The 15,488-nt window shown below is 48.8% G+C and overlaps 1 protein-coding gene across 1 annotated transcript; it reads right to left on the reverse strand.

Moving 5' to 3' along the window:
• Window positions 1–4,914: 4,914 nt before the first annotated feature.
• On the reverse strand, window positions 4,915–9,879 carry LOC100666189 (cytochrome P450 1A2). Its single transcript, XM_003413938.4, has 6 exons — window positions 8,784–9,879; window positions 7,918–8,038; window positions 7,381–7,470; window positions 6,994–7,117; window positions 5,982–6,068; window positions 4,915–5,212 (listed from the first exon to the last, which is right to left on the reverse strand). The coding sequence occupies exons 1-6, from the start codon at window positions 9,612–9,614 to the stop codon at window positions 4,915–4,917; spliced, it is 1,551 nt and encodes a 516-aa protein (XP_003413986.1). The 5' UTR covers window positions 9,615–9,879.
• Window positions 9,880–15,488: the final 5,609 nt, after the last annotated feature.

A 15,488-nucleotide genomic window follows, 5' to 3' on the forward strand; every position in this document is an offset into this window, starting at 1 on the left:
TAGGGTCGCTATGAGTCGGAATCGACTCGACAACCCTGGACTTGTTTTTTTTTGGGTTTATATATTTATGTAAATATAAATATATATATACCACACTAAAAAAAATCACATGATTATGTCTGTGTAAAAATTTAATTTGTATTTTTCACTGAACAAATATTGATCACATTCTTAAAAAAAAAAAAATGAATGATTTGAGTCAATCGAACTCCTCTCTCAAGATTCTGAGCAAAGGAAAGCCCTGGTTAGTGGTGGATATTTGAAATGAAAGGAGTTGAAGATTTGGGCTGGACAGGCTGGGAGACCTAGAGAAGGCACGTAATTTTTCCAATGAGGTGGCTCTGGGATTTCCTTACCATTTCTTCTCTGTCAAAATTACCCCTCACCAGTGCACCGTGCACTGTGGGGCCCCCCCATCCGTTTCCTTCCTAGATTTTAGCCCAAGCCCTTTAAGCCAGGCTGGCAGCTCAGGGCTTATTGCTAGTAGCCCAATCTTCAAGTTTGTGGTGCTGGAGAAGACCTCAGAGGTGGCTGAAGGTGTGGGTCTGAGGCCCATAGTGGGAAGGAGACTTGCCCAAGGTCAGCTGCCCTGGAACCTAAGTTCAGGTCTCTGGCCCATCCGGCCAAGTCTTCTTTCTTTCCACCATTCATTGATGATGCTGCTTTTCAAAGCTGCCCACTTCTCTCCAGATAGTCCTGGCTACGGAGGTGAGACGTAGGCAGGGGAAGAGACTCTGGGTATGGTGTAGGGGAAGCAGTACAGTCCTAAGTCTGCATCCCTCCTCCTCTGATTCCCAGCTTATGCTTTCTGAGCCTCAGTTTCCTTATCTCTAAAGTAGGTATAATGAAAATTACCTCCTAGGGTTATTGTGAGAACAGCCTGAGATGATGTGTGCCCAGGGCCTGTCCAGGCCTGCCCAGGAAGTGGGTTGATGGAACTATTCCAGTCTGCCTCCAGCCTGCTGTGAGGGCTGGGGTGATGAGGCGGGAGCAAAGTCTCCAAGTCCACTCCCTCCTACCTTGGCTCTGGCCAGAGGGGAGCCTTAGGCCAGACCAAGTGAGTTAAAGATTGGCCAGGTGTGCGTGAGACGCTCAGGCCAACTCCTGACCACAGGAAGCCGAGTGATGGAGTGTCATTTGGGTGACCACTGGGCCACCTCAGAGCTGGCATGAAACTCCCCAGGGAGCTGTCCCCTTGGCTGAACCCTGAATTGATAAAGTATGGCCGTGCCAGCTTGTTGGCGGTCTTCACGTATACCACTAGGCAACACTGATGAGCTTCCCACTAGTCCACGGGCCCTGGAGGATAGGGCCATGACACCCTCTAAGTGAAGTCCCAGGGTAATGGTATATCTCCTCTCCCAGAGAGGACCAAGTTTGCTGGGACGCCCAGGGCTGGACTCGGCTGGTTTTCTTACACTGAAATGGCCATGGCAGGGCAGTATTCCCTTCAGTTTAGGGTTCCCATGGAAGGTTTAGGCTTCCCTCCTCTAACTGGGACCCTCATGGCAAGGCCAACTCTGTGTGAGCTTCCAGGACAAGGCTGTGTCTCCTCTCTCAAATAGGGGATCACAGAATGAGACCATTTCTCCTGGGACTCCCAGGGCTTTGCTGCGTCTCCCTCCTCAGGTTGGAACTCTCTGGACGTGGTAGTTTTTCCCTCAGACTCGAGACCCCAAGCAGGGCTACATCTCCTCACTCAGTCCATGATGTCCAAGACAAAGTCATGTTCTGCTTGTCTAGGGTTCCCAGGGCAGCACTCTGTCTCCCCTCTCAAACTGGGGTTCCCTAAGGCAGAACTGTGCTCCTGAGTCTAAGAGATGACTTGGGTCTTCTCTCAGATGGAGGTTCCTTGAGGAGTTTATTTTGGGTTTGAAGAAGGGCATGGACACAGACAGCTAGAACTTAGGTGAAGTACTTCCTTCCTGCAGGATTTTAGCACAAATCCAGATGTTTTTACTTCTTAGATTTATTATTTTCTCCAAAGCCACAAACAATCACGATATTTCCAGAACGTTGGGAAAAGTATGCATCTGGGTGAACACGTTGGAAATGAAGGTCTTGCTGATTTTCACGTCACCTCAGAGAATCATAGTTTGTAGGACAGATAAGTTGTGCCCCAATTAGTAATAAAGGAACCAAAAATAAACTGAAGACAGTCTTCCAGAACAGTGTAGATGTCATATATATATTAGACAGCAGCTCCTGTCTAGGGTGGTATTGCAGCCTTACTCTATCAGTATTTGCGTTTACTATTCAGACAGTAGAGTCCTGGTGGGCCAGTGGTTTAGAGCTAAGGCTGCTAACCAAAAGGTCAGCAATTCAAACCTACCAGCCGCTCCTTGGAAACCCTATGGGGCAGTTCTTCTACTCTGTCCTATAGAGTTGCTGGGAGTTGAAATCAACTCGACGGCAACTGGTTCAGTTCGATTACTCAGACAGAGGAAGCGATGGGAACTGAGGTCCTGCAGCTACGCATATGGCGGTACCAAGGGTGCTATTTAGAAAGAAATACAGGTGTCAGCACCTGTAAACTTGCTCCCTGGATTACAACGCTGAGGGGTTGGTTACCATTTAAACCATCTTCTCACTAAATTTTCAATTTGAACTAGTAGTGGTTGTTTTTCTAAAGAACATATCACTAATGCAATGATAAAAGCAATACAAAAGCAGGATTCTCACTTTCCAGAGATCCACGCTACTGCTCATGTGGCTAATGAGTCTATTGCAGAAAACAGAGGATCCTGATAGTGGGTGTGTGCAGCCATTCATTCTGTGTCATTTCATTTTACTTGGATTCACAACTGAAGCTCATGGAAGCGGCAGTCAAGAAATCAAATGACATATTGCATTGGGCAAGTCTGCTGCAAAAGACCTCTTTAAAGTGTTAAAAAGCAAAGATGTCACTTTGAGGACTAAGGTGTGTCTGACCCAAGCCGTGGTGTTTTCAATCACCTCATGTATGCGAAAGCTGGACAGTAAATAAGGAAGGCTGAGGAAGAACTGATCCCTTTGAATTCTGTGTTGGTGAAGAATATTGAATATACCATGAACTGCCAGAACGAACAAATCTGTCTTGGAAGAAGTCCAGCCAGTATGCTCCTTAGAAGCAAGGATGGCGAGGCTTCATTTCATGTATTTGGAACATGTTATCAGGAGGGACCAGTCCTTGGAGAAGGACATCAATGCTTGGTAAAGTAGAGGGTCATGGGAAAAGAGGAAGATCCTCAATGAGATGGGTTGACACCGTAGCTGCAACAATGGGTTTAAGCATAACAACAATTGTGAGGATGGTACAGGACCAGGCAATGTTTCATTCTGTTATACATGGAGTTGCTATGAGTCGGAACCAACTTGAGGGCACCTAACAACAACAACAGAGCCTTTCTGAGGATTCCCCCACCATTTTCTTTTCTCTGTTCCCCACACCTGGGGATGCACCCTGGAATCACATTATATAGCTACTTGGCCCCTCCAAGCATAAAGCTATGGCCTTGGAGAGAGCCTTGTGCTGGAGGTGCACTAGAGAAAGCAAGTGGTCAGTTTTGGTCTGTGTATATGGGGGTAGGGGAGAGGAGGTCCAAATATTCAAATATCAACATCCTCAAGCTCAGTTCTGTCTGGATTTTTCAGTGGGGAGGTGTGTTGTGGGGCGAGGACTTGCTTACACATAGGAGATAAACATAACAAACAGCTCTTTCATTTTATGGAGAAAAAAACTAATCTAGTTAATCCAACGCTCTTCCTCCATTTTGTAGGTTGAGACACTGGGACTCCAGAGCAGCGAAGGGCCTTGCTTAGCGTCACACTGTGGGTCAGAAACGGGACTAGAGCCTGGGACTCATGACTTCCAGCCCAGGACTGTGTCTTCCACCGGGTAAGCCATTCCCAGGGGTGGAAAGAGTGGGGTCTGCCATAGTGGAAGTGAGCTGCGTGGGTGCTGCACCCTGGGGCCATGCAGGAAGAGGGGAAGGCCTGAGCCTTTTGTTGGTAATCCAGACATTTCTGGGGAGCTTGCCTTCTCCCAGCTGTAGGCAAACAAATCAAGACTTCATGAGAAGTCACGTGTTCTACCTTTTGAAGAAGGGATATGGTGGAACCCCATTCACTTGTTGAATTTGACCCACAAAGCTGGGTCCCTTCCTCATTGTTTCCTCCAAGTGTTCAAAGGCTTGGTTCATACAAGAAAAGAGAGAAGAGAGAGCAGTGAAAGAGTACCCATCAATGACTATGAGGGGACAGACATGGGTCTAGTCTCAGGACTCAAGAAACAAGGGCTTACTGATACAGGCTATGGCATGGATGGCCCTTGGAAACATTGTATTAAGTGAAAGAAACCAGGCAGAAAAGACTGCATGCTGTATGATTCCGTTTATATGAAATGTCCAGAATAGATAAATCTATAAAAAAAAAACCTATAGAGACAGAAAATAGATTAGTGGTTGCCTTTTTAGGGCTGGGGTGGAAACCCTGGTGGTGTAGTGGTTAAGGGCTACGGCTGCTAAACAACAGGTTGGCAGTTCAAATCTACCAGGTGCTCCTTAGAAACTCTATGGGGCAGTTCTACTCTGTCCTACAGGGTCGATACGAGCTGGAATCGACTCAATGGCAACAGGTTTGGTTTCTTGGTAGGGCTGGGGTGAAGTCGGGAAAAGCAGGGAGAAAATAGGGAGTGACTTTTAACAGGTACAGAGTTTCTTTCTGGGGTGATGAAAATGTTCTAAAATTTATTGTGGTGATGCTTGCATAACTTTGTGAACGTACTAAGAACCATTGAATTTTACACTTTCGATAGGTGAATTGTATAGTATGTGAATTATATTTCAATAAAAGTGGTTATATATTTAAAAAAGAAAAAAGGGCTGAGGCCAAATGGGTCCGCCTCTCCCCTGACCCAGCATGGTGGGGCTTTCATCACTTGACGGAGAAGCGCAGCTGTGCCTGGACATGCTTGCAGCGGGCGTGCTTCATGGTCAACCCGTAGGTGGGGGTCAGGTCCACTTTTATGCCTGGTGGCAAGCTGAACTCCAGCTGCTGTAGCAGGATGGCTAGGAAGAGGAAGATCTCGCACTTGGCTAGGACCTCCCCGATGCACCGGCGCTTGCCCATGCCAAAGAGCATCACCTTCTCGCTCAACGTCTTGTTGATGGTGCTGCCCTCGGCAGTGAGGAATCGCTCTGGCCGAAACTCAAATGGGTCTCCCCAAAGCTTCCTGCAAGTGGGACACAGGAAATGGAATCTGAGGGCTGGGGAGGCCCTGGGAGGAGGGGCCTGGGGGAGCTATCTGGACAAAGAAACAAGGGCTGACGCCCCCGTGGGTTGATAACACAAATATTAGCATAGATTGAGAGCAGTGAAAGATTAGGGAGAAAGGGACCAAACTGTACTTCAATGTTTATTTTGTTTACAAAGCTCAAACTAAAATAGTCAGCCTTGAAAATAGTGCTTCTTAATGTTAATTTGTTATTTTAAAGAAATAATGCTCTAACTAAAAAAATTAAAGGAAGGAAAACATGTTTATCTTTAAAAAAAAAAATGTTTCTTTACCCTCCTCAAAATGTGATGTAACTGGCTATTCATCGTGGTTATTGCTTATTGTCTTAAAGTAATTACTAATAGCACACCCTTTCACTTTCAAAAATATCCCAGTTTTGGATGATAAATTATATGGTCCCCCTACCTATCAGACTAAAGTGGAATTTCCCAAAGAGAGATCCCAGGGCCATTGACATCAGAATCACCTGAGGTACCTACTTCAGACCTACTGAAGCAGAATCTTGGGAGATAGGGTCCCATACTCTGTAACAAACTTCCTGTTGCTTCATATGCAGATTAAAGTTTGAGAAACACACACCTAAACTTTGCCACTTACACCAGGCTAGATAGCAACTGAGGCACCATTCCTGCATTAGATCACCAGTTCTTTCTGAGGATAAACAACCTTCCTGACTGCTGAACTTGCGGAGTGGATGTGTACTCACTGGTCATGGTTGACGTGCCACTGGTTTACAAAGACACAGCGCCCCTTAGGGATGTAGAGGCCATTCAGTGTTGTGTCCCTTGTCGTGCTAAGGAGGGAAGAGAGTTCTGTCAGGCTCAGGGGCTGGAAAGGTGGGACGTGTCCCCGGGAACTACTTGCTCCTACTTGCATCCCACCCCAATGGCCTGCCCACCGCAACACAGTCTCCACTCCCCGCACTGGCAGGGAATGTGAGGGGTGGGGAAGAGGTGAAACCATCTTTTGCTTTCCTCGGCTCTTGTTCCCCAGCTTCAACAACTGCTTATTAAACTTCCATGTTCACGTCCAGCTGTGCACTTGGCCATTCTCTGGAGCCAAGAAACAGGCACTGGGGAACTCCTTTCCTGGCTGGGAGCCAGGCCTCTTACTCTGCAAGTAACTAGGCCAAAATACGGGCAGAAGAGAATGTTCACGTTCTTGCTGCTGCTAAAATTCAGGACATAATCAAGGACAGATGGCTGTAAGTCTAGTAGAATGTCAGAGAACAAAGCTGTGTCAGCTGGGTAAGTCAATAAAGGCTCTGGGAGAGGGGAAGTGTGTGTCAGGATTGACCTTGGGTAATGGTAGGATTCTGGTAGCCAGAGAATAAGGTAGAAGGCATTCCAGGCAGAAGGTCCAGCATAAAGCAAAATTGGAGGCTGGCTGGAATATGCTTGCAAGGGATGGTGAGGCCAACCGGCTGGAGCAGAAGGTACTTGAAGGGAGGGCATGTGAGTATAGCTGAATGAGAGCTGAGGCCCCAAGTGTGGCTTTCTCCTGAGAGCCTTTGAAGGGTTTTCAGCTGGGAGGCTTGAACATGTCTGAATGGGACAGGGAAGACCAGAGCTGGGGGAGGTGGGGGGTGGAGCTGTGAGGAATCTGGTGTCATGGCCTGGAAGGAGATGCTGAGGCCCGAGTCAGGCCAGGGCTAAGAAGCTCGGAGGAGTAGACATGGCGAGGACTTCCGAGGTGGAGTCAGAATGGGCAGGCCTCACCTGTGGGGGATGGTGAAGGGGACGAAGGAGGAGTGTCGGAAGATCTCCAGGATAAAGGCCTCCATATAGGGCAGCTGGGGTCTGTCGGAGAGCCGGGGCTTCCGTGCTTTGCCAATCACAGTGTCTGCAGAGGATGGATAGGGCTTAGGGGCTGTCCTGACTGCTTCAGGCATCTGTGTCCTTATTATACCATGTGTCACTCTATACGGGAGTATACCTATTGTCTGAGACCCTACTGACCCCTCAGCAACTTCTGTGCAAAGGTGGGATGCCTGTGTATACTCAGGGCTTGGCACATTGTAGGCACAGAGAAGCTTATAGGTCGAAGAAAAATGCCCTGGGACCCCAGGGCTTCTCTTGGTCAGCGGGTTCGGGGACATAGTGTACCCAGTTCCTTCTGGATCTTCTTCTGTATCCCAGGCTTTGTCATGAGGTACATAAGGCTCCACGAGATGGCTGTTGTGACTGTGTCAATCCCTGGGCAGTGCGGGGTGAGTTAAGGAAGAAAGGAAGAACAAGGAAACAGGCATTTACCAAGCACCCACCTTGTACCAGGCATTATTTTCTCTGGCCCCTGTCCGTGAACTTCCTGAGGACAGGAGCTGGGTCTCAAAACTGACCTGAGTCATTGGGTTGCTAATTAGCTGCTGGAATCACAGGGGCCTAGACTTCCAGACCAAAGAACACTTTGTTGCTCATATGGGGAAACTGAGGCCCAGAAGAGGAGAGGAACTTGGCCACATTTCCACTGGGAGCTTTTGGCATAGCCAGGGCTCAAACCTTGATCCCGGGCCAGGTCTCTGTGTCCTGTCCTGTCCTGGCGGGTGGCTGGCAGGTTATTTGATGGATTCAGGGGTTGGGCGAGGCTATGGGTGAAAGGCGGGCACAGGATGGAGGATGAAGGGGCGAGGGTCTGGCTCCTACCGGCTCCAAAGATGTCATTGACAAGGTTGATGATCTTCTTCTGGGGCATTAGGCCACCACTGGCTCTGGAGCCCTCCTCGCTGTGCTTGAACAGGGCACCTGTGATGTCCTGGACGCTGTTCTGAAGAGTCACAAGCTTAGGAGCACCTCTGACACCTCTGAGGCCAAAGGCTGGGCCCTTCACCTTGCCCACCCCACCTGGCATGTCCCTGGGGGCTGAGTACTCCCTTATGGCTTCCAGGCAGTGGGTGGGGGCCCATGGCAGAGGTTTGCAGCAGCGTTGAGTAGGGGCTGAAAGTTCCATTTCAAGCCCTGTTGACCCTTCATCCCAATAATCCCATGGATCCGATTTCAGAGGAGGAAGAGGTGGATGTGAACACAGGGACGCAAAGTGACACCCGAGTTGGGGGTTAGCCTCTGCTGGGGCTCAGGTTCCAAGCAGAACAAAGGTCTCCTTACTCGTAATAGCCCCCCATACACACACACACACACACACACACACACACATACAGTGCAGGGCTCTGCCAGGGCCCCACTCACATGCCTTTGCTAACGAAAAGGTTGGCAGTTTGAATCTACCAGGTGCTCCTTGGAAACTCTGTGGGGCGATTCTACTCTGTCCTATAGGGTTGCTATGAGTGGGAATCGACATGATGGCAATGGGTTTTTGTTTTTTTTGCTGAGAGGAAGGCCAGAGGGATTTGGAAGCTGAGGCTGAGGCAGGGGTGCGGTGGGGTGGGGGATTGGCTCCAAGTCACAGAGCTGGTCCTTGGTGACCCAAGCCTTCCTGGGTAACCTGGAGCTGGGAGAGAGAGGCCACATCCAGGCCTTGCAAGCTGTCCTCTGGCCACCTCACCGGGGCTTACCTTGTCAAAGTCCCTATAGTGCCCTTGGACTGTTTTCTGCACGAACTGCAGGAACCTCTGGTTGAAGACCTTGAACTTCTGCAGGGCAGGGCTGGGCAGGTAGCGAAGGAAGGGGAAAAAGTCCATGGGGTTCCCGGAGGTGGCAGTCTCCACAAACTCGTGGGTGTTCTCGATGAGGCTGAGTAACTCCTCACTGTGCTGGGGGAAGTGCTGCCCGAAACACATGGCACCGATGATGTTCGTCACCGACACCACCACCTGGCTGTAGGGGTCGAAGCCCCCGGCTCCCGCCATCAGCTCCTGCAACCTGTGGAGGAGGGCCTCAGCCTCGTTGATCACGTGCTCCTCCAGGTAGCAGGAGGACAAGGAGGCCGGGTCTGAGGCCATGGAGAAGGTGTTGAGGGCTTTTTGGGCCAGGCGCCGGCGGGCGGCCCACACTGGTCCAGAGTCAGGGCTGAAGGTCATACTCTGGCCGTCATTGATCAGCGTGGAGCTGTAGAGGTCAGGACGGCCCTTGAAGTCATCGCCCTGCTGCACCAGGGCCTGCTGGATGGTGTCCAGGCCACTCAGCACCAGCACGGGTGTGGAGCCAATGCGCACCTGCATCACGTCTCCGTACTGTTGGCTCAGCCGTGTCAGCGCCAGGTGCGGGTTCCTCCCCAGGGTTAGCACATGCCCAATCAGGGGCCAACCCCAGGGTCCCGGGGGACTCTTTAGGCCTTTGGGGACCTGCGGTTTCCAAGCCCTGATCACCCAGAACATCAGGCAGAAGATGACAAAGGCCAGGAGGAACTCGGTGGCGGAGAAAGGAACAGACTGGGATAATACCATCTTTATCAACTACAGACAAAGAAGAAGAAGAAGCCAGGATGAGGGTGAATTTATTCGTCCATTCAGTCACTCACTCACTTATTTAATAAACATAGACGCAGGTTCTGTGCTTGGCTCCCAGTTGGATACCAAAAAGACTAAGATACATCCCCCAAAGGCCCTGTGCCAAGGAGCTCACGCTTAGAGTGTCCCAGAGTCTTAGGGCCAGAAAGAAGCCTAAAGAGCCCCAACCTGAGTGTCTGAACCCCCAGCCCTGACCCCACCCTCTACCCATCATCACAGTTTCAAGTTCCGAGGCTGGAGCAGATGCATGTGACCACTTCAAAAGGAAGGAGCCGAGGGTAGCGCCCCTGCCAGCCCCCAGAGAAGTCTGTACACTGGGCATTGTGCTGAAGAATCAGTGCTGGCTCCCTGTGGTCCTGCTCCTGCTGATACTTCCCACATACCCAGGGACAGGGACCTCCTCACGCCCAGCAACACTGAGGGGACCAGGGCCTCAAGGCTGATACAAATAGCCCATGAAGCCCACCTCCCCCAGGGGCTCTATCAATACGTCCACTCTGAGGACGAGTCCCCATTCCCTCACAGTCTTGGAGGCTGAGGTTGAGCTGTATGCAGGGCCAGGGTTGACCTGGTACCAGGTAGGGACGCCACCCCATCTCTCCACTCCAATCCAAGTAAGGGTCCTTAGAGATGGCCTAGTTCAAGCTGCCCGTTTAAAAACAGAAACTGAGGTTTGGAGCTGGGCAACAAAGACTCAGGCCTCCTACACCTAGCCCAGGGTCCCACCAACCTCCATCTCCATTGGCTCCTGGGATATATGGTGGGGGATTCCCAAAACTGGGAAATGGGCTCAAGGGAATACCTGTGGAGGCAGGTGCTTGAGATCAGCAGGGTTGTAGGGGGTGATCCAGAGCTTCCGGCTCTGGGTGATGGGGCCTTTTATAAACACCACCCCCGGTTAGATTGGCCCAGCTGTCCTGGTCACCTGATATCAGAAGCACCGAACAAAGGATCAGCCCTTGGCCTTGGGCCATTATTTCTCAGCTCCACCTACTACTCAGGGTCCAGGAGCAGCTCTTTGGGGATAGACCAGAGGGGTGCTAGGTCCCTTGGTCACTGAGGACGGATGTCCAGCTCCTCTCAGGGTCTAGAGTAGAGGGACCTGTTTTAGTGTGTGTGTGTGTGTTTTGAATCCCCTAACCCAAACACTAACCCAGACTATGGGCCCATTCATCTCTGTGCCCAGGCCTGGCAGACAGGACGGACCTTTGTGGAGACAGGCGCTGTCGGATGCACACGTGAATAGTTAGAGCTGGGATCTACTAGACATGGACCAGCTTCCAACCTGGGCATCTAATTACCTAATGCACACATCCATCCACTCAGAGGCCCCCTGCAATTGCTTCCTTAATGTGCCCACATGGGTCATGTCACCTCCCTGCTCAAACACTCCTCCCTCTGGGTCTTCATCCCAGCCATAAACCTGAGGCTCCTCCTCTCATTCACCTCCCACCGAATCCTCAAGATTCTACTGCCTAAATACCTCTTGCCCCCCTAAGTACCTCTGACCCCTTCTCTCCATTACTGCGGCCACTGCCTAGCGCAGCAGGCTCTCAGCACCGCTTTCTGTCCGGATTTTTGCAAGAACCTCCTATGTGGTCTCCCTGCCTCTAGGCCAGTGCTGTCTAATAGAACTTTCTGTAATGACAGAGATATTCTATACCTGCACTATCCAACAGGGTAGTCACTAGCCAGATGCGGCTGTTGGGCGCTTGAGATGTAGCTACTTCAAATGAGGAACTGAATTGCTAATTCTATTTATTTATTTATTTTTTATTTTTTATCGAGCTTTAAGTGACCGTTTACAAAGCAAGTCAGTCTGTCACATATAAGCTTATATACACCTTACTCCATACTCCCACTTAATCTCCCCCAATGAGTCAGCCCTTCCAGACTCTCCTTTCATGACAATTTTGCTAGTTTCTAACCCTCTCCACCCTCCTATCTCCCCTCCAGACAGGAGATGCCAACACAGTCTCAAGTGTCCACCTGATACAAGTAGCTCACTCTTCATCAGCATCTCTCTCCAACCCATTGTCCAGTCCCTTCCATGTCTGATGAGTTGTCTTCGGGAACGGTTCCTGTCCTGGGCCAACAGAAGGTTTGGGGACCATGACCGCCGGGATTCCTCTAGTCTCAGTCAGACCATTAAGTCTGGTCTTTTTTTGAGAATTTGAGGTCTGCATCCCACTGATCTCCTGCTCCCTCAGGGGTTCTCCGTTGTGCTCCCTGTCAGGGCAGTCGTTGGTTGTGGCCGGGCACCATCTAGTTCTTCTGGTCTCAGGATGATGTAAGTCTCTGGTTCACGTGGCCTTTTCTGTCTCTTGGGCTCTTAGTTATCGTGTGACCTTGGGGTTCTTCATTCTCCTTTGATCCAGATGGGTTGAGACCCATTGATGCATCTTAGATGGCTGCTTGTTAGCATTTAAGACCCCAGATGCCACATTTCAAAGTGGGATGCAGAATGTTTTCATAATAGAATTATTTTGCCAATTGACTGAGAAGTCCTCTTAAGCCATAGTCCCCAAACCCCCGCCCTTGCTCCGCCGACCTTTGAAGCATTCAGTTTATCCCGGAAACTTCTTTGCTTTTGGTCCAGTCCAGTTGAGCTGACCTTCCGTGTATTGAGTATCATCCTTCCCTTCACCTAAAGCAGTTCTTATCTACTAACTAATCAGTAAATAACCCTCTCCCACCCTCCCTCCCTCCCCGCCTTGTAACCACAAAAGTATGTGTTCTTCTCAGTGTTATACTATTTCTCAAGATCTTATAATAGTGGTCTTATACAATATTTGTCCTTTTGCCTCTGACTAATTTCACTCAGCATAATGCCTTCCAGGTTCCTCCATGTTATGAAATGTTTCACAGATTCATCACTGTTCTTTATCGATGCGTAGTATTCCATTGTGTGAATATACCACAATTTATTTACCCATTCATCCGTTGATGGACACCTTGGTTGCTTTCATCCTTTTGCTATTGTAAACAGAGCTGCGATAAACATGGGTGTGTATATATCTGTTCTTGTGAAGGCTCTTGTTTCTCTAGGGCATATTCCGAGGAGTGGGATTTCTGGGTTGCATGGTAGTTCTATTTCTAACTTTTTAAGAAAACGCCAGATAGATTTCCAAAGTGATTGTACCATTTTGCATTTCCACCAGCAGTGTGTAAGAGTTCCAATCTCTCCGCAGCCTCTCCAACATTTATTATTTTGCTAATTCTATTTAATTTTAATTTAGATAACCCCATGAGGCTAGTAGCTACTGTTGCTCTAGGTTCCCTGCCCGTCCATCCTGCCAACCCATGGGAACCTTTACAAAACTGCAAATCTGAGCATGTCATTATTATTAGCTGCTGTGGAGTTGGTCCCCTACTCATGGTGACCCCACGCACAATGGAACGAGAACACATCATCTCCACGATTGGTTGGAGAGCGGACTGTTGTGACCCACAGGTTTTTTTTTTTTCTTTTTTAAAACTGTTTTATTTTGTTGTTGTTGTTCAGAATACACACATCAAAACATACACCAGTTTGACCATTTCTACGTGTACAGTTCAGTGGCACCGATTACATTCTTCAAGTTGTGCATCCATTCTTGCCCTCCTGTTCTGAGTTGTTCCTCCCCATTAACATAAACTCACTGCCCCCTAAGTTTCCTATCTAATCTTTCGAGTTGCTGTTGTCACTTTGATTCCATATTCCTGCTGACATTGAGTCGATTCTGACTCACAGAGACCCTGTAGGAGAGAGTAGGTCTGCCCCATAGGGTTTCCAAGGCTGTAATCTTTACGGAAGCATACTGCCACATCTTTCTCCCAAGGAGCCACTGGTGAGTTCGAACTACTGACCTTTTGGTTAGCAGCTGAGTGCTTAACCAACGGACTACCAGGGCTCCCTGATCCCATACAGGTAGTTCTTCAAAGAGCATAATGCTCAAGGCAGACCTTTTTTTTTTTTTTACTAGTTAAGCTAGGCTGTTGTTTGGCTTTAAGAAGACTTTAGGGGATATTTTTGGTTTAAGGTTTAAAGATTATCTCAGGATAACTGTTTCAGGGGTTCATCCAGTTTGCATGGCTCCAGAAAGTTTAGAGTTCCTGAGAATTTGAAATTCTGTTTTGCATTTTCTCCCTTTTGGTCAAGATTTGTCTATTATATCTTTGATCAGAATGTTCAGTAATGATAGCTAGGCACCATCCAGTTCTTCTGGTCTCATGGCAAAGGAGGGAGTTGTTCATGGAGGCAATTACAACCCATAGGATTTTCATTGGCTGATGTTCGGAGGTAGATAGCCAGGTCTTTCTTCCTAGCATGTATTAGCCTGGAAGCTCTTCTGAAACCTGTTCAGCATCATAGCAACAGGCAAAGCCTCCATTGACAATGGCGGCTATACTTGTGGTATATCGGCTGGGGATCACACCTGGGTCTTCCACATGGACGGTGAGAATTTTACCACTGAACCACCACTGCTCCTGAGCATGTCAATCCCCTACTTACAACTTCTCAATAATTTCTTAAGGCATTAAGAATAAAATTCATACTCTTTAGCTCAGCACATGAGCTAGTTCCTACTCACTTTTCTCACCTCATTTCTCTCCTCTCTCTCCCTCTCATCATTTTTCCTACCAGTCAGAGAGAACATCTTATAATTCCTCTCATGTTTTCTGCCTCTGTGCCTTTGCATATGCTGTTCCCTCTTCGTAATCGCTTCTTCCCCATCCAACAAACCCATTAAAAAAAAATGCATTGCTTCCAGGTTAAGAGATACCTACTTATATTGCAATACTGGGATTCGTTTAGGACAAAGCATTCTCATCTCTCCACTAGAATAAGTCCTCCAAGACTTGGTTTCAGGCTCGTCTGAGACCATCCTGACTCCTACTCTGGTCCAGATACTTCTCCTTTGGGCATAGCTGTCTCACTTTGATTTCATTCTACCTCTCTAGACTGTGAGCAACTTGAGGCAAACTATGTTCTTACTTACTCATTTTTTGGTGCAGTGCCTGTCATATAGTGGGCGCTCAACCAGTATGAGCATTTATTATGCTGTCAACCACTGTTCTAGGAGGAAGATTACAGTAGTGAATAAGACAGACCCTGCCTTCATGGAGGAGACAAACATTAAACATGCAAATAGATAAATGAGATAATTGCAGGCCAATGTTGTGCTGAAATGGGCTCCTGGCCCTCTGGCTTCTTGTTGGGTTCAGTCAGTGGAGGTACTGGCACGAGATGGGAGGATGGGAGGTGACGGAGGTTCGGATATTGTTTTCTCCAGACCCTCTCTGCGAAGTCACCACCGTACACCACAGCTTCTGCCGGGCATCTCTCCTTTCCTTACAGCCTCTGTCTTCCGGATTATGGAAACAGCTCTTTTCCCTTGTCTTTTCAGGCCTAAGGTGGTCAGGACTTCCCTCTGTTACCAGTTCAATGGTAACACACTATCCTGTGTTGGTTTCTCTACATCCTGCCCACTCCTGTGTACACAGTCCCCTGATTAAACTATCCTAATGGCCCACATTTCTGCTCCTTGGAATGTTGGCTTTTCCCTCCAGCTGGCTCCCTATGGCCTGCTGCCATCTGGCCATCACATCCAGACATGATAAGGGCCGAGGACAAGAGTGCATCCCTTGCTGTGTGTCCATTTTAAGAGTGAGAAAACCCTTCCCAAAAGCTGTCCCCATAGATTTCTCCTACATCTCATCAGCCAGGATCATGTCATGGGTCCATGTCTAAGTCAATTGACAGCAAGGCAGCTGGGGCCACAATGACTGCTTCCGACCAGCCAGGAACCATTTCCTGAGGCTGGCTTG

The sequence above is a fragment of the Loxodonta africana genome, chromosome 13 (genome assembly GCF_030014295.1).
Source record: "Loxodonta africana isolate mLoxAfr1 chromosome 13, mLoxAfr1.hap2, whole genome shotgun sequence".
NCBI lineage: Eukaryota > Metazoa > Chordata > Mammalia > Proboscidea > Elephantidae > Loxodonta > Loxodonta africana.

What these genes read in the sequence shown, in the direction of transcription:
- LOC100666189 (XM_003413938.4), bottom strand. Translation starts at nt 9,614, where the DNA reads ATGGTATTATCCCAGTCTGTTCCTTTCTCCGCCACCGAGTTCCTCCTG. An exon ending in CAATGACATCTTTGGAGCCG is followed by an intron (nt 7,471 to 7,917) that starts GTAGGAGCCAGA and finishes CGCACTGCCCAG; the next exon opens with GGATTGACACAGTCACAACA. An exon ending in TGGCACGTCAACCATGACCA is followed by an intron (nt 5,213 to 5,981) that starts GTGAGTACACAT and finishes TCCCACTTGCAG; the next exon opens with GAAGCTTTGGGGAGACCCAT.